The sequence below is a fragment of the Gavialis gangeticus genome, unplaced genomic scaffold (genome assembly GCF_001723915.1).
Source record: "Gavialis gangeticus isolate Ggan-Ray unplaced genomic scaffold, GavGan_comp1, whole genome shotgun sequence".
Taxonomy (NCBI): Eukaryota; Metazoa; Chordata; order Crocodylia; family Gavialidae; genus Gavialis; species Gavialis gangeticus.
In genome coordinates, this window is record NW_017728993.1 from 60,067,252 (window position 1) to 60,085,455 (window position 18,204).

An 18,204-nucleotide genomic window follows, 5' to 3' on the forward strand; every position below is an offset into this window, starting at 1 on the left:
AAAAAAAAAAAAAAAAAAAAAAGGGATTCCATATTAATAGTCAATAATGAAACTATTCTACAGTTAAATGAGATAGCACAAAAATAGGTACGGGCCAGAAACCATCAAGGCTTCAGGGTATAAACCAACCAATAAATGCTCAAGGTCAGAATGTAACTTCTACCAGACTGTTTTGATCCCAAAGGGAAATTCCTATGTGTGGTTTACTGATTAATCACTTGTTTAATGTTGAAATAGACATATTTAAGCTAGAAGATGACAAATTCAACATCCACAAGCCATCCTCTTCTGTCTCCATCCCTTCTCTTCTTCCCTGCTTAATAACTAGGGAAGACTAATTGTAGTTCCACATACATTTCATAATTCTTGACCTTCAGCACTGGAACTATCCATGCTACTTTGATATGTAGCCCTGCATTTGTAGAGAAATGGCATACTAGCACTATTACTCAGACTCTATTTATTGTCCTCCAGCTACCAGTGACAATAGCAGTGGTCATCGTGCCCAAAGTGAGCTTGATAAAAAATCCTTCCTAGGCTCACCATTATGACTCCTCTTCTTTGTCTCCTCTTAGACCTTGTAGTGGTGGAGAGGCTTGCACATCTCAGTGATCTTCAGAGCTGTCACCCAGAGTATCACACTCCTGGCAGGGTCACTCAGGGCAAACAGTCCTGAGAGGAGGTTCCAAACAAACCACAGTCCAACCCTAAGTCCTCAATGGCAGATCAGGTAGAAGAAAATGTCAGGATCTTAACAGCTGTAAAGACAGAAGAAGGTTGCAGCAAGACGGAGGTCTCCTGTTGACTCCATTGCCACAGGGCCCAGATCTCCACCTTGTCAAAATCATGGGATTGCTGTCTCCATGCACCAGCATCCTCATGTTAAGGTCACATTCAGGCTTCTACCACAGGAAACAACATGCTCTCCTGTATCAACCTCCAATAATTCCTGTTATAATGGATCAGTGATGACAGAGACAGGAATAGTGAATCTGCCAGTCTCCAGCCAGAATACTGCATACAGGCAATGATAGCCTGATGGCTATCTTGCACCTGAGATGAGAAAGGGGTGCAATTCAGCAGCTGCTACCATGACTAAGCAGTCCTAGTCAGGATTCCCTCTGCTACCCCCACATAGAGAAGGGGCTAGAAAAAGTGTCCTAAGCCTAGGCCACTTATCTGCTCCTGTCTAGATAACTGTGTCCAGCGGGTTCAACCTCTCTGCAGTTGAAAACATCATAAGATAACAATGATTTTCATGGAGCATTCACACTTTGATGGATAACCAAAACAATGAATGGCCAGAAAGAAGAACTGCCATCATTTCCAGGGAACTAGCAAGATACAACATCAACACTGCAGCTCTAAGACAGAGAAGATGACCAGAAGAGGGAAGTAGGTAGAGGCTACACCTTCTTCTGGAAAGGAAAACCAGCCAAGGAAAGACACATTCACAGCATCAGTTTCATCATCAAGAAACAGCTTGTTAATTAACTTAGAGCTCCTTGTGAGCATTAATAAATGACTGATGACCCTCCACCTTAAACTCAGCAACAATGATTACGTTACTGTCCTCAGCATGTAAGCTGCATTGCCTGATGCTGATGTCAAAGAATAGTTCTGCTCCAACCTTGCCCACATACTGACTAATATTTGCAAGGAGAACAAGACTATCCTCTTTGCTGACTTCAATGCCAGAGTCGGATATGACCTGGAACTCTGGAGTGGCACCACTGGACAGGAAGGAGTAGGGAAAGCCAACTCAAACAGCACCCTCTTCCTGAGCAAATGTGTGGAACATGGTCTTGGCATCACAAACACCATCTTCAGACAGAGTGACAAATACAAGACCATCTGGAGACACACTAACTCTAAGCACTGGCACCTCCTTGACTTTGTTAAATAAGCTTGTGATTGCATGGATGTCCATATTACATGAGCCATGAGAGGAACTGATGACTATGGGACAGATCAACATCTTGTTCTGAAACACTGAAAACAATGAAAAGCGATGCAAAGGACTCTCAACACCAAATCTCTTTTAAGTCCCAAAGTTTTGTAAGAATCTCCAACGGTGTCTCTATGAAAAGCTGTCTGCCCCATCTACAAATGAAGGTAACACAGAGGAAACCTGAAAGGGGTTTAAAACCATCATCAATATGGCCTGTGCTGAATCCATTGGCTGTACCACCCGCTGACACAAAGACTGGTTTCATGAGAGTGATACCAAGATCCAAGCCCTCCTCAATCAAAAGAGAAGGGCTCATTTTGCTTGGCAAGATGACACATCAAGTCAGCAGAAGAAAGAGATGTATTAGCTCCTCAAACCTGAAGATCAAAGGAGGATCTGGGAAATCAAAAAATAAGTTGTGGCAAGATAAAAATCAAAGAGATCCAGCTCTATGCTGACAAACATGACATGCATAGCTTTTCCCAGGCAATGAAAGCCATCTACGCCCAACTTCCTATAGTCCTGCTTTCCTGTGATCGCAGGATGGCTCAACACTCCTCAAAGACAATTAATCTATCCAAACTAGATGGAAAGAACACTTTGATGCACTCCTGAACTGAGAGTCAAATGTGGTAGATACCACCACAGAGTCCATCACCCAACACCCTGAAAGGGGATCCTTCTCCCTGTGAGAACTATCAAGGTATGGCCCTTCTTCTTTCCACAGCAGGGAAAATCCTTGCCCACATCCTCCTGAACCATCTTCTACCTCTTGCTGAGGAAGTCCTGGCACAATCTTAGTGTGGTTTCAAACATCCCATGGGGCAGTTGACATCTTTGTTGCCTGCCAGAGATAAGAAAAGTGTCAGGAACAACACCAGGACCTGTTTTTGGCCTTCACTGACCTTACTATGGCCTTTGGAGTCCATCAATCATGAAACATTACAGAGAGTACTGGCCAGATTTGGATGTCCTGAAAAGTACATCAAGGTCCTGAGGCTCCTCCATGACCAGATGACTACAACTGTTCTGTGTAGTGGACTGGAGACAAATCCATTTGTCCAAAGTGGGGTCAAACAAGGATGTGTTATTACCACAATTCTGGTCTCCATTTTTCTGACAATCATCCCTGTTCTCATTAAGGACTACCTTCCTTCTGGAATTGACACTGAGTACCAAATGGATGGAAGGCTCTTCAATCTGGGTCGTTTTTACTTGAAAACCAAAGTATGTGAAACAACCATCCTTGACCTTCAATATGCCAATGATAGCACCATCCTTGCACACACTGAAGAAAACCTCTAGGCAGCGCCGGCTCTTTCTGATAAGGCCTACTGAGCTTTGCGCCTCTCTCTCAACACTGAGAAGACTAAAGTGTTCTATCAGCCTGCCATAGGCCATGAATGTGACCCCTCCTCCCCCAAACTACCATTGAGGGAAAGACTCTGGAGGTAGTCAAGCACTTCCCCTAGCTTAGTAGCCACCTCTCACAGAGAGTTAACACTGATGAAGAGATCCAGCACAGGAGATGGTGCGTAAGTGCCGCCTTTGGAACACTGCTCCAGTGTGGCTTTACTCATCACAGTCTACAGAAAGACACTAAGATCTAGGCCTACAATACAGTCATCATCCCTACTCTCCTCTATGGATGTGAAATGTGGGTGACCTACTGTCATCATCTCAAGAACCTGGAGACATATCACCAGTGATGCCTCTGGAAAATCCTCCACATCAAATGGGAAAATTACCCCACAAATGCCAGTCTCCTTGCTGAAGCCAATGTTACCAACTCTGAGCCTGTGATCCTCAAGCATCAACTTCACATTGTGCGTGGATGCCTGACTCAACTCCCAAAACAAGAGTTCTACTCCCACCTTAGCAATGGTTGAGATTTCACAGTGGCCAGAGGAAACACTACAAGAATGCATGGAAAACATACCTCAAAGAAACGAATGCCAACATCAAGACTTGGGAGAAGCTAACTGCTGACTGACTTCAATGGTGCTAAAACCTCAAGCAAATGACAGCCTGTTTCAAGGTAAAGCATCTTCCCCTCAAAGCAGAGAAGAGCGCAGCGGAAACCCAGCCTGAAGCCTACTCTCCCCTGCAGAAAGTTCTGCAACTTCTGCAGATGGATCTGTCTCTCAAGAACTGGACTCTTAAGTAATCTCAAGACCCATTAATGAGCTGTGGTAAAGACCATCCTCAAATTCAGGGACTGTGGATGACAATTACGACTCCTAGCCTCAAGCCTCAAATTTATTCAGCAATAAGATGGAAGATCACACTAAAATTTAAGGGCTTCTACCCCCTGAGCCACAGACACCGGTTGTTAATATAGAGAATTCTCCCTCTCTAGCAACCAGCTGTTAAATTCATTTCTATGACCCTATTTGGAATAAGTTACCTAAAGACATTGTGGCATCTCCAACCATGGAAGTTTTCAAGACCATGTTAAATGGACACTTGGCCAGGATGGTTTAGTTAGGGATGATTCTGCCTTGAGCAGGTGGATGTACTAAATGATCACATGATATCCCTTTCAGACCTACCTTACTATAATCCTACAATGCAAGATCAGGCCCATGGTGTGACACTGCATGAAGCAGACTTGTCAGGGTGCCCATCTGCAACAGAGCTAATCACAGAACTCATGCAAGGGCAGCACTGATAAACAGACTAGTTCTCTGGACACTGACAAGCATTCTTCACAACCAGACCCAATCAACACATTAATACTGAACTGCTGAGTCTGGACACATACCTGCATGTACAACAGAATTACTTTTGGGGGGTTTCCCTTGATTACCCACCCTTTGTTAGGGTAATGGGATCACCATTATTGACTGGCAATCCAATGCATACACTTCCCTACAGAGTTCTGTCAGTCCATCCATTCTTATGTGCAACCACTTATCCCTGACTTACAAGATCCCACACTAGACCTTCTATTAGCAAAGACTGCCAACCATACCAAAGCATCAGCAAGATGGAGGTCCAACACAAACATCTTGGATTAAGGTAAAACATTAACATTCTGTCTCTCTCTACTTTGAATTATGCCTGCACTGCAAATTGAAGGTGTGGGTATAGCACAAGTGAGCATACTCTAAGTAGCAAGGGTAACAACAGCCGTGAAAACATGATAATGCTGGCTTTAATGCAAACTGATAACTAGCATACAAACTCACCAGGGGTCTTGGTTAAGTTCGCTGGCTGTTAGCATGCGTTAAAGCCCATACTGGTTAAAGTCTAGTATCAGTACTCAAGGAAATTTAGATTTAGCTAGCAGAGATATGCTAGCTTGTGTTATGCTTCCATCTTTATTTTGCTGCATGGATGTGCCCGCGTATAACAGACTGAACTTCAAAAGGTATTCAGTGATGACAAGCACCAAAATAAGAACCTAGATAGGTCTGCAGTTGGACGTCAATATTGTTGTGTCTAATTTGGCCAAATATTCCAGTTTAACAAAAACCAAGATTTTACAGAGCCTAAAAACCATAAAATACGTTTTTAGGAACATTGAAATAAATATAAAAATGAAAACATCCCAGCACAATAAGCCAGACAGCAGGCATTTACCTTCAACCCTGCAATGGGTTCCAGGATTTTTTTCACAGTCTTCTGCACTGAGGATTCCGATTTTTGAACTACTGTGGTATTTGCACGATCCAAAAGTGATTACATATTATCCAACGTCTCTTCACAGGCAGAAAAGTACCATTCTTAAGAGGGCAGATAAGCTAAGAAGAGTCCCCATATAGTTTGTGTGGAAGGAAGAGAAACTGCAACTACGGCTACATCTGTACATTGACACCAGAACTGTGATTATAGCACAGGCAGGCATACCAACACTGATGTTAATTGAGGTAGGATAGACAGCAACAGTGAAGATACACTGGCACAGACTTCAACATGCACTAGCTATCCTAATAATTGCCCAGGATCCTCAGGCAGGTTTGTATAGTCTAGGCTGATGTCTAGGCTGCCGCAGCTTCACTACTTCTGGTAGCCATGCCAGTTAAATTAAGACTATATGTCTACACCCAGGTTAGCTTTAAGGCATAGCGTCTCACTGAAGGGGCACAATCTGTTAGGTTCCTTAACAGAAGGAACCTAAACCCCTCCCTTGCCTAAACATCAAACAAAAATTTATAACCAAGCAAAACAAGTTAAAAACAGGTTCTGGAAAGCTGCCACTTCTCAGATCTTAGAAGGTCGAAGTGGGACATCATCTCCTGCAGACTCCAGCAGGTGGGTGCAAAATGTGTATGGGACATGCTTTAGGAAAACTGTACATGTAACAGGCAAACTGAGTTATGCTCAGGCTCTTAGCATAACTTTTGGCCTTCCTGGAACTAAGCAATTAAATTGTACAGAGTGCCTTATAAGGCACTGGGAAAAGTGAGAGCTACGATTGGTATGGTGGGCTAACCAGGTACAGTAGTTTCCCTAAAAGAAAAGGAAACCAAAAACAGAATAGTATTGGAGTACCTTATCTAAAAAGATGAGGTAAGAAATTTGAGGATTGGAAAGTTTGAGATGAGAAAGTAGCGGACAAACAAAGAGACAGTGTGTGCTCTATGTTGCCATTCTGGGGAGACAGAAGCAACCTTTGAATTATTGCTTTGAGTAACAAGGAATCTAGAAACTAACATCCCACACACCCAGCAGAGGATGGGAGGCCAGTACCACCAAAGATGCTGTTGTAACACCTAAAGGAACTGCTTGCTAAAGGATAATAAGCTTGTAATAAGCCTAGGGTTTACTAATAAAGTTCACTTGATACTAAATCGGACAAGGGGCCATGTCAATACTTGGAAGTCTCTGGTAAAAGGAAGCCTGGGGGCAACAGTACATAGGTAAGATGTTGGGGAGTGAGAGGGAGGAGGAAGAGGGTCACTGATGGTGGAGAGGAATGAAAGGGAAAGGGAGAGGGAGACTTGTTCTTGGGAAAAACTCCCTTAAAATCCTACACATGTATTGTAACATAATATTAAGCTTTTTTGTTTCTGTATTAATAGAATGCCTTCCCTTTGCCCACTCCAGATCTGCCTATCCCTATTCCCCCACAGGCCCAAGATACTTTTGTGTTTCAGTGCCCCAGGGTAGTTCCTACCCACCCTCTCATCCAGACTTACCCACATCACCACTTTTTCAGGACTGAAACAGAGAAAACTGAGACTGCCATAAAACTCTTCTGCTGATTTCTTTAAAAGCCTTTCACATGCTAAGCATGAGAGGGGGCCCAGAAAATCTGTTTTGTGGGGGATGTTGGTTGGGGCACTGAAAATAAATTAGGCTTCTGAACTGGAAACTAGCTATGGTCTCAACTCTGAAGTTTCACAAACACGGGCATAAAATTGTCCTAATCTAGTAAATCACATGTTGGCCGGTCCTTCTGCTCCCAGGAAAACCAAGAATACTATCTGTTAATTCTTTTCAACAAAAATGGAATTACTTTCCTTAAAATGTATCCAGGAAAATAAAAGTCATATAAGACATAAGTCACTCATATAGAAAACAAGAAATTTCATTTCTTAGATGAACGTTTTGTTTTGTTTTTTTAGGGGTACGCCGATAGATTGTGGGGGCTGATACCAATAGCCAATTTCTAAGGAGGCATATCGGCTGATACTAATCCAATTTACGATACAGCACGGATAACTGCATGCAACTGGTAAGTCTGTTGTGGTAGAAAGGGAGGGGGAGCAGATCAAGGCCCCTGTGGTGAGGGAGGGAGTAGGGCTGGGATAAACACTGCCCAGCCAGGGCAGGTGCAGGATGGAATCGCGGCTCATCCAGGAGGTGTGGGGGGAGGGCGACTTCTGCCACTGTGCACACCCCAGGAGAGCATGGTGGGGGGCACATGCCCTAGATCTGCACAGGGGCAGGTGGGGTGGGCTGCAGCTGCACCAGGCTGTGCTTGGGGCAGGTGGCAGTGGCGCTGGGAGAGAGAGTTACAGGGAGGCTGCAGGGCCCCAAAATTCCCTGTAGCCCTCCTCCCAGCAGCACTGCCACCCACCCCGCAACCCTCCCCCCCTCCAAGCGCCAGGAAGAGCCTGGCACAGTCCCAGCCCCATCCTGCAGCTGCTGCCCACACCCCACACAGATCTGGGAGCACAGGCCTGCCCCCTCCACCCCAGTCCCCTCACAGGGTGCACGCAAAGGCAGAAGCCACCCCACACCCCACCCCAGCTGGACAGCGCTTGCCCCAGACCCACTCCTCCCTCACTGCAGGGGCTTTGATCTGCCCCCCCCACACCACACCAGACTTACCAACTGCACTCAGCACTCCAAGCTGCCTGGCTGCACTCCTTGCTGCCTACATGCTGTGCTGCAGCTGTGCGCACACACGTGCATTTAATAGGACAAGTTATCAGCCACATCAGGCCGATTTCCAATACATTCAATTTTCTTTATATCAGTGCCGATCCGATATCGGACCGATGTATCAGCACACCTCTAATTTTTTTTTTTTTAGGTAAAGTATTCTGAACTGCTTTATAATTAAATTGTCACCAACAACCGGATGCACCAACAAAGAAAAGGAAGCATATGGGATGTTTCAAATGAGTGCATAGGTAAGGTAAGCATAATGTGAATAAATTGACTAAAGAAAAATCTTCTCATTAGTGAGATGTATTAGATTGCAGAATAACCTCCTTAGAGAAGTGATGAGGCCTTTGAAATTAGACTGAACAAAACCCTAGGGAATTTACAACATGACATAATTTTCTGCTGGTCCCCGGAGTGCCCAAATTAGCCATCACTAACTTAAATTATTTACACAGCCTTTGTCATTCATCTAACCAGTTTATGGAGAAACACTTACTACTAAATACCTTTAGGGTTCTTCCCAGATTTCTCCATGGAATCAGCACATACAGGCAACTGTACCTCGAGCACGGTATTTTTAGAACCCATTGAGAAAGTGTCACCACCATGCATTTTTCCATCTCTCTCCCTCCCCAAAAAGTAACCTGTGTAAGCAGCTCTTTGCTTTCCTGGATCTGATCCTGTTCTTGATTGCTGGGAATCTGGTTAGAAGATACCACAGTATCCACTGTATTGGGGCCCATGTTAGTCTGCTTCTTCGGGGTTTGCAGAGGCAACCAATTCTCATCCCAGATGTCCGTACATGCAGTGACTGGCTCTAGGTAAGGCAACTCCAGAGGAAAATTACCAACATCCTGGAAAATTTTTCAAAAGAAACAAAACTCTGAAGAAGAAAACAGCTATCTGAACTTCATATTCTATATATACTTCTATGCTGTGAAGAACATGGAAGCAAATTAATAAAGGCCAGAGGGGAATTATTTTATCTTTGTCTATATCCGTATTCATGTTGTTTTCTAAGGAACTGTAGTCCCCTTTTATTTAGCCCACAGAAAAGGTTCAGTAAGCTTGTGATAATTACTGAAACAGACCAAAAAATACCGCACTTCTACATTTGAAGCCTTTTTACATGTTGCACACCAGTAACAGTGCTGTAGCACCAATCAATATAAAAATAGGAAGTTCCAACATGCATGAGATATTTGATAACTTCCACGTTGCACAGATTTCTCTTTTATGCAGTCAGATTCAAAGCACTTATATACAGAAACTGGTCTCTTGGGACATTCTGCTTCACTAATTACTTTTGCTTGTATTTAAATAATATGTATCCTAATGAGTTCATATTTATTTGCTATTTAAAAAAAATATATCAATAAACTGTACTCAAATGTCCATTTGTTTTCACCATTTTTCTCCTTCCCAATATCTCATTATGACATCTAGTCTCCCAGATGAGGCCAGAAAAATGTATTATCTCCATGACTTTGTTTTACACACAGCTCTGCAAGTGAAAACAACCACCACCATACTATGTTCCTGATAAAAATCTGAATGAATTCCAAATTAACTGGTCTCTCTTTCCCCCTCCCTCACTCCTGGTTCTAATGTTTCCTTTCTAGAGTTACTAGTTTACTAATGCATTTTTACCTACCACTGCAAATAAGATTAACTTAAATAATGTTAATTGGATCATCCGTAACTGGCAGCATTTCATGAACATAAACAGCAAGGATGTTTCAGCCTCAAAGGCACACATACGAATGCTACATTTCTAAAACCAAATATAACCTATTTTTAATAAAAAGTTATTTTTTTTCCCCACTAACAATAGTTCAACAAGATGGCCCAGAAGTCTGAAATGTGTCACTGGCACTACTGTTTCTTTTGTAATACCTTTCTACGTAAATGTTAATGTAAACTTTTCAATCATGAATGGGAAGTATTCAATAAGGAGGCATCTTTTTGGTACCTTTGCTACAGATTGCAACAACTCTGTTTCTTTCTGGTCACCCTGAGATCCCTAGAAAGATACAACAACAACTTGATTTCAGCTTTCTGTGTACATATTCTTTTTTACCCCAATTGTAAAGCTCTATTATATTTTTTGTAAGTGATATATAAAACCCATGCGAAGAGATATACTTGGCATATCAAGAACTAACTCATAACTAAGGGTCTACTCAACTTGAGGTGACTGCCAGCAGATTTTACAGGCAGACCACAGACTGGACAGTGGACTGCCATTTTTGTGGGCTGAACACAGCACCCCCCCATGCCTCTAATTGGCTGAGGGGCCCTGGTAGTCCTGCCCCTCCCTCCAGATTGCCAGATGGCCCCAAACTGTCACTTGCTTAATAATGCATCAATTAATGGCTTCTGCAGGCTTAATCCCCTGATCTCCATCTCTGTAGGGTGAACACTTTGTCCATACACTGAGATGGCATGGTCAGAGTCCATCGAGTTCACTGGAATGGTGAGGCAGCGCATTGCCAGGGTGTAAAGATGTGGAAACAGGTCAAAGAGTCCCAGAACACAGACACTTGGCACTCTTTGACAAAGTTCACATAAGCAGCACATTAATTGTCAGGCTCTTTCCCCCATTCCAGGACTGCCTGCAGTAGCTGAGGGTCAAAATGCAGCAAAGGCACCTGGTTGGGGTCCAAAATGCAAACAGCACTGAGGAAGAGGAGAGCTGGTTGTCTGAGCCATGGTGGCAGTGAGAGGTCATACCTGTAGTATTGGTTCAGCTTTACAGCTATTGCCTGGAACAGGTCCCCTCTGAGCTGGTTTTCACAAGGACAGTGTCCCAGGGGGACACAAGCAGAGGCTCTGGAGAACGCTTCCACAGCGGGACCCGAGGCAGGGTTGACCCACTCGAAAAAGGAAATGAAAAGCCCTGAAAACGGAGCATACTTACTATTGTCAGGAAAAACAGAGCCGTGCTGAGACAAACCGCCCACGCGGTTCATTAGCCACTTTTACTGCTGGCTGGAAGTGGCACCAGCAGATGACATTATCAAAAAAAAAATCGCTGCCTGGCTGATTTAAAAGCCAGCGGCAAGGAAATGGAGGGGAGAACAGCAACGCCAGAGCCAGAAGGCAAGACTGCTCCCTGTGGTCCTTTTAAAGAGGGAGGACAGGGTACCTTGCTTCTTGCTCTAACCTTCAGCCTCTGCAACAGCCTCCTCTTCATGTGTGCCTTGGACTCCAAGGGTGCCTGCATACGAATGCAGAGACTGCTCCAATGTGTTGCAATTATAGTGCGTCAGAACAGACTTGATTAAATCGAGTCTGCTGGACCATGATAATTAGTGCGATCCAGCAGTCTCGCTCGTCTCGTGTATCAGAGTCCCCACACTTAAAAATGGCAGCAGAGGCACTTGAGCGAAAGCTCACTGAACAAGCCTTAGTTTAAGTGCTGCTGCCGCCATTTTTAAGTGCAAGGACACTGATACACAAGACACTGCAGCACTTTAGAGTGGCTCTTGAAGCTATTCTAATTAAAAGTGCCACCCCGCACCCCTGGAGCACGTGTAACAGTGCCCCTAGCCTAGGCAGTAGAAGGCCAGGGCTAACAGGGCTTAGCCCCTCCAAACACAGGGCAGTGGTGGCAGTGGCTAGTGCTACAGGGCAGCCCAGGCATGGGCTCTGGGCAGCTGCAGCTGTGGGGAGGGGCAGGCACAGACACACAGTCAGAGCCTGCAGCAGCCTGGCAGCGTGGAGAGCACTGCCCAGTAGGACTCTGCGAAGCTTCAGTCCCCGATTCGATTCAGCAGAGATTCGGCCCAATTTGGTGGCTGAATCTCTAAATCCGAATTGAATCAGGAGACCCTTTAACCTCTCCAAATCAAATCAGAATCCTCCAAATCAATTCGGAGAGATCTGATGATTCCGACAGACACAGCTTTAAATGTTTTTTCTGCATACCTCAAGGTAACAGGAGGCTCGTGAATGCTGAGATGCTAGGGCAGATGGAGAGTCCCACAGGAGCATGGGGGGCTCCCCAGCGTGCTTAGCAGCAGACCCGGAAGTGGACCAGAAGCTCTTCTGGTCCACTTCCAGGTCCACAGGGAAGCACACTGGGGGGGGCCCCCCCTCGCATGCCCCAGCTCAGCAACTGGTGCCTCCTGGGTTTTGGCGGGCACCCAAGGCCACCCTGTGACTGATCGCTGAGCCAAGGGGCTGCAGGGGGCCCCCACAGCGCAATTGGCAGCAGACCCGGAAGTGGACCGGAACTACTTCCGGTCCACTTCTGGGTTTGCTGCCAAGCACGTGGTAGATCCCCCCACCCCGCACTCCTGTGGGACACTTCATTTGCCCCAGCATCACAGCATTCATGAGCTGCGCCTGGTACCTCAAGGTATGTAGAAAAAAACATTTAAAGCTGTGTCTATGACCGAATCGTTGATTCTCCAATTCCGCATTGAATCTTCAGATTCAGCCGAATTGAATCGGAGACAGTGATACAAATCAACAGACTGAATCAATGTCCCCAATTTGGGCCAAATCCATGAATATGGCCTGTTTCGCACACCACTACTGCCCAGCACAGAACTTAAGTTTGTCATGGGGACAGGGTGTGGGGGTGCAGATTGAGACCCCTGTGGTGAGGGAGGCAGTGGGGCAGAGGCAGGGACTGGGGTGATTGGAGCCCCAGGGCCAGCATGGGTGGTGGGACGCTGGGAGCCCAGGAAGTTTGTCCAGGGGTATAAGGGAGTTCTCATTGCTGCGCACACCTGGCAGAGGCCCGGGGGACATGTGCCCCCTGGATGTGTGTGTGGGATAGAGGCGGCCTGCCACTGTGGGCTGGGCTCTGCGCCCTGCATGAGGCAAACACATGGCGTCACGCTGCTGCTGCCCCAAGAGCAGTATGACGTTACATGTCTGCCACGTGGGGGGTGCTGAACCCAGCCCCAGCGGCAGCCTGCCTCCGCCCCACACACAGATCTGGGGGTCACATGCCCCCCGGGGCCTTCACCAGGGTGTGCTCAGCAGAAGCCCTCCTCAGTGCTCTTGGACAAGCCACCCAGGGTCCCAGTCCCACCACCTGTCCCAGCCCTGGGGCCCCATTCACCCCAGCCCCTGCCCCACTCCCACTATCACCGCAGGGCCTCAATCTACACTACAGGCTTACCTGCAGGGGGGGTGCATGTGCTCAGCTCCTCCAAATACTTTCCCCCCTCTGCCTATAGCCCCTAGTGCCAATCTATGCAGGTCTCCTGGACATATCCAGAGTTACATTACAGAAAAGTTTGCCTCCATCTACGTGCAAGCTCCCAGCAGGATACTGTCTTGCAAGGTCCAGCGCCGAAACATATTTGGCCATCTTAGAGGATTTCAACTCAGTGGCCACGCTGAAGAATCCTCCTTGGTTTGCAGCATGCTGCATCAGCATGCTTGTGAGCATTTTAAACCCCTCCCAGCTTCCCTAGCTGGCTCCTGAATGTCAGGGACTCAGCCTCTGGTTTGCTCCCTTCCTCCCTCCTGCCCCATGTTTCAGGACACAAGGGCATCCTACCCATTTCTGTTCTTGCAGTTTTCATTTTGGTTTTTTTTCCCCCCCTCGCTCAAGTGATTTCATGCTTTTTTTGCAGGGCCCAGGCTTTTTCACACAGCCCAAGTTTTTTTTTCCCCCCTACAGAGACTGCCTGAAATCAGTTTCCACAAAAATCATGAAATCACAGTTTCAGTAGGCCCCTACCCATAACATACAGTATTTCAAGTAACATAAGCAAAAGTTATAAAGAACAATTCTGCATAATACATGCAGGAATTTAGATGAGAAAAAGAAATTATCTGTAAAGTTTCAAATGCTGACAAAACTATTATCCTCAAGGGTGCAGCACCATTATCTGCTATTACAGTAGCACATAAAGGTTGTAATTAAGATGAGGTCAGAGTGCGTCAGCAGTTCATACAAATGCAGTAAGAGACAAGGCCCCACCCACTCTGAATAAATATTCCAAAAAGCCAAAGAAAGGATTGTTCTCTCATTTTATCAATAGGGAATGTAGTCCATACAGCTTAAGCGATTTGCCCACCGTCACAGCTAATTTGTTGCAAAACCAAGAAACGAACCCCAGTCTTTGAGCCACTGCCTTACTCCCAAAGTCAGCCCTAAACATCTCTCACATTTGTAAACCGAAATGATTATATGAAGCTTATAGCCCATATGACACACTTTCAGTGCTGGGAGGATATTAATACCCAAGGTTGACAGTTTCATCTCAAGTTTCTCTGGTACAAAAACCCAGTCTGTTAGAGAGAGAAAACTGGGCAAAGCTAAAAATTACTAAATGTGAAGCTTAGATTTGCCCTCGTTTTAATAATCTCTGAAACCATAACAGAAAAGTCTCTCTCGTACTAATCAGATCATAGAACATAGGAAAGTAAGAAAATCATAGGAAAGCAACATGACAGGATGAGACATTACCTGAGAACTGGTCAGGCCCCATGATACTGTGCCATAGAAGCACTGGTAATTCAGTATAATAAAGGAGTAAATAATGTATCTTTATTAACATTTCTTCATTCATGGATGGAGCATTAGACTCAGGAAACAAGTTCTATTCCCAGTTCTGCCACTACTGGGTGATATTGCAATGCCCCACTTTTACACATTTCCCCATAAGCAAGATACAGACAGTAATTCTTTCTGTGGTACAGTACCATGAGATCAACTGGTGAAAAGCACTGTCAGAACTAGGTACTATTATAACAAAATATTTCTGAGTGAAGCAGTTGCATAAAAACAATGTCTTACCACACCCAGAAATTCTTTACTTTCAGTAATTTTTAATTAAATTTTGAATGATCAAGTCAAATTCTTAATAGCAAATTCGGGAGTTGGCAGTAGGTGGTTATGGCATCTCTTTAATAGTTGATGCCACATAGCCAAAAATGCAATGAAATGCTGTGCCCATCCCAACCCCTCAAAAAAAGCAGAGGAAGATTAAGCCAAATAAAAGCGATACGGAAGGGAAGATTGGAGATAGGGAAGGGAAGGGAAGATTTTGAAGTTAAAGTTGATTTTAAGATAACTTTTAAGACAACCTCAAGATTGAAGTAAAATTTGAGTCCATCAATGAGAACATAAACAAATCATCAGGCAAAGAAGCCTCTTTATACTTAAGAAATTAAGGAGTATGGAGTAACTGACAGGATCAGACTAGCTGACAGGATTAGATGAGCAGAGAAGAAGATGAGAAGTCCAGATGCTTATTTTCTAGTGGTTTTCAACCTGTGATCTGTGGACCCCTGGGGGTCTGCAGACTATGCCTAAGGGGTTCGCAAGAGATGACTACGATCAATCAAAAGCATGTAAATACCCACACTTACAATTCAAAGGGGTCTGCACCTCCATTCAAGATTTCCAAAGAGGTCTGCAGTTCCATTTGAAATTTTTTTAGGGATCCACAAATGAAAAAAGGTTGAAAACCACTGCTCTAGAATACATATCTGTCCCCCATCTGCACATTTTTTGTCTGATATTGTACTGCAAAGAGCTAAAAAACAAAAAAAAAAAAAAGTATACACATCCAGTGGACTCTCACAACCCAAAGCTGTTTTTTTTAACCCCACCGTGGATATAGAACAACAAAAAACCTCTCACCTGGTCATGTGATTCACTCTCACCTATCTCTGGATTTGCTGTCCCATGGACTGTACTAATACATTTCTGTTGCTGTGAGTGAAAGTCTTGCCCTGCTGATCCAGCATTCTGCTCCAGACTAGGCTTAATATACAAAGCTGAAGGGTTCAGTTCTTCAAAGGCCTATTTAAAATACAGTACAGAACAAGAAAAGGTACTGTGATTAGCAGAAGTAGTTACAATACTGAAAAATTCTAAATGATTTTAGAAACATAGACTAGTAACTTGAGAATGATCTGCTACAAAAGTTAAGATGTTTTTCTTCAGACAAAAATAACCAATGAGTGACAGATGGACATAGAATACACCAAAAAATCAAATCCTATAAATCTTGGCACAAGATGTACTATTCAGTTTACTGCTTAAAGCACAGGAGGCATCTTTACATGTGCTCTAGACTGGAAGAGGCATTTAATTACAGTGGCTCTCAGAAGTCGCTCTAATAAAAGCGCCTGCAGCGACTCATGTATTCCCATGCTTCAAAATGGAGGCAGGGGCACTTTATTTAAAAACTTGTTAAACAAGCTTAGTTAAAGCACCCCTGCCACCATTTTGAAGTGTGGGGACGCTGAATACATGTGATGCAGAGGCTGCTGGAGCATGTTAATTAACACACTCCAATAGACTTAACCTGGAATATACAGGCACCCAGGGACTCTAAATTCCTCCTGCTGCACCACTATGGGTGGGGGGGAAGCTCCAGCCGAGAGGCTCCTGTCCCACTACATGGGGCTCTGGATCCAGCTCCTAGCTGCTTTTCAGTGGGTGCAAGGCAGCCAGGAGCAGGAGCTGGAGCTCCATGTACAGGTATAGGAGCTGCCTGGATAAAGCTTCCTTTCTGCCTGGAGCAACACAGCATGGGAAGGAGAAGGAGCCACCACCAGAGGCAAATGGGAGCCCAGAAGCACCCAGGCAGCTGCTGCTGCACTGGGAGCAGCCCTGCTGGTAAGTTGTGCACACTGGCTAGGACTGGGGCCAGCAGGAGCAGGCAGGAACACAGTGCTGGCTATCCCAGGCAGGGCTTAGGCCCATTTGAAGCACTGCAGGGGCAGCTGTGGGCCAGATCCAATCAGTTGGCAAGCCTGATCTGGTCCATGGGCCATACTTTACATATAGTACATACAGACAGTTCATGCTAAAACAGTAGTGACTTTTTCAGATATTGTCCAGGTAAGCCTGAATTATAAAAAATGGTCCACAGAATGATTTTATAACTTAGATCAAGGGTAAGCAACCCCTGGCACAGGCGTCAGAGCATAGCACTCAAAGCCATTTTGCTTGGCATGCACACCTCAGGACACACAGCAGGGAAGGGACCAGGGCTACACTTCCACAACAAGGATCGAGCCCCTTGCGGCTCCCTTGCCATCTGTCCCTTGCATGCCAATATCTTATAATTTGAGGTCATGGGTACTTTTGGCACTCTGTCCAAAAACGTTGCCGACCCGACTTAGATCAAGGGTTGTCAACCTAAGGACATGGGGCTTTAGTGGCTTTTGGTAGGTGGGCACGCTGGCTGTGGACACTCTCCTCATGCTGCCACAGGGACAAGCAGCAGCAGTGGTCGGATCCTAGTACCCACCTGTCCACACACCTCTGACCCAGGGACAGTCATTCCAGCCTGCACCTGGGAAAGGTTGCCTAGATGCCTGCTTAAGCTCTGGTACTTGGTGTGATTAATTTAAATATGCCTTTATAGCAGAATGTATTTACACTTGCCAAGGAAGCCATACTAGCATCTTTTATACCAGCATGAGAAGGCCTGTTTACTAAAAAAGTAAACCGATTTTCATGGTTAATGTAGACAAAGTACACTTGATTATCTTGTACTTCTAACAAACAAACCAATCAGACAAAAAGCAGCAGGAACCTTACTGTCTCACTTAGGATGGTTATTTCTAGAGACAAAGTGCCAGAATACCACAGTGGTTTATTCTTCCTGACCTTTCAAAACTGATGAATTTCAAATGAATGGAAGAGGATGTTTTCATTAATTTTCTGGGTAAATAATATGCTCTTAAAAGTCAGAAGCTGAAAAAATTGGCAAGGCCTAGTGATAAAGCAGAAAGGTATCTGACAGGTACATTAATCTTGACCTTAAGACCCTCTCTCAATGTTATCAGTTCTGGGCTGGTTTTGAAAACATCTATAACTAGTTTTATTTAATATCATCTACCATATTTTCTTACATACAATGTGCCCCACAATAAGATAAACACCTTGCTCTTCAAAGGCAAAAAATGGGGGGGGGGGGGGG

At 44.9% G+C, this 18,204-nt stretch overlaps 1 protein-coding gene across 3 annotated transcripts in view; it reads right to left on the reverse strand.

Annotated features, from left to right (window-relative positions):
- Positions 1-18,204, reverse strand: part of TDRD5 (tudor domain containing 5) — a 52,549-nt gene that overhangs the window by 3,252 nt on the left and 31,093 nt on the right. For 2 of the 3 annotated variants that reach the window (XM_019501798.1, XM_019501796.1), the window contains 3 exons: positions 15,909-16,070; positions 10,266-10,316; positions 8,938-9,147 (listed from right to left, as the gene is read on the reverse strand). In XM_019501798.1, the coding sequence (XP_019357343.1) occupies positions 8,938-9,147; positions 10,266-10,316; positions 15,909-16,070 (423 nt within the window). The remainder of the gene's footprint in view (positions 1-8,937; positions 9,148-10,265; positions 10,317-15,908; positions 16,071-18,204) is intronic. The other variant, XM_019501797.1, reaches the window with a different exon arrangement.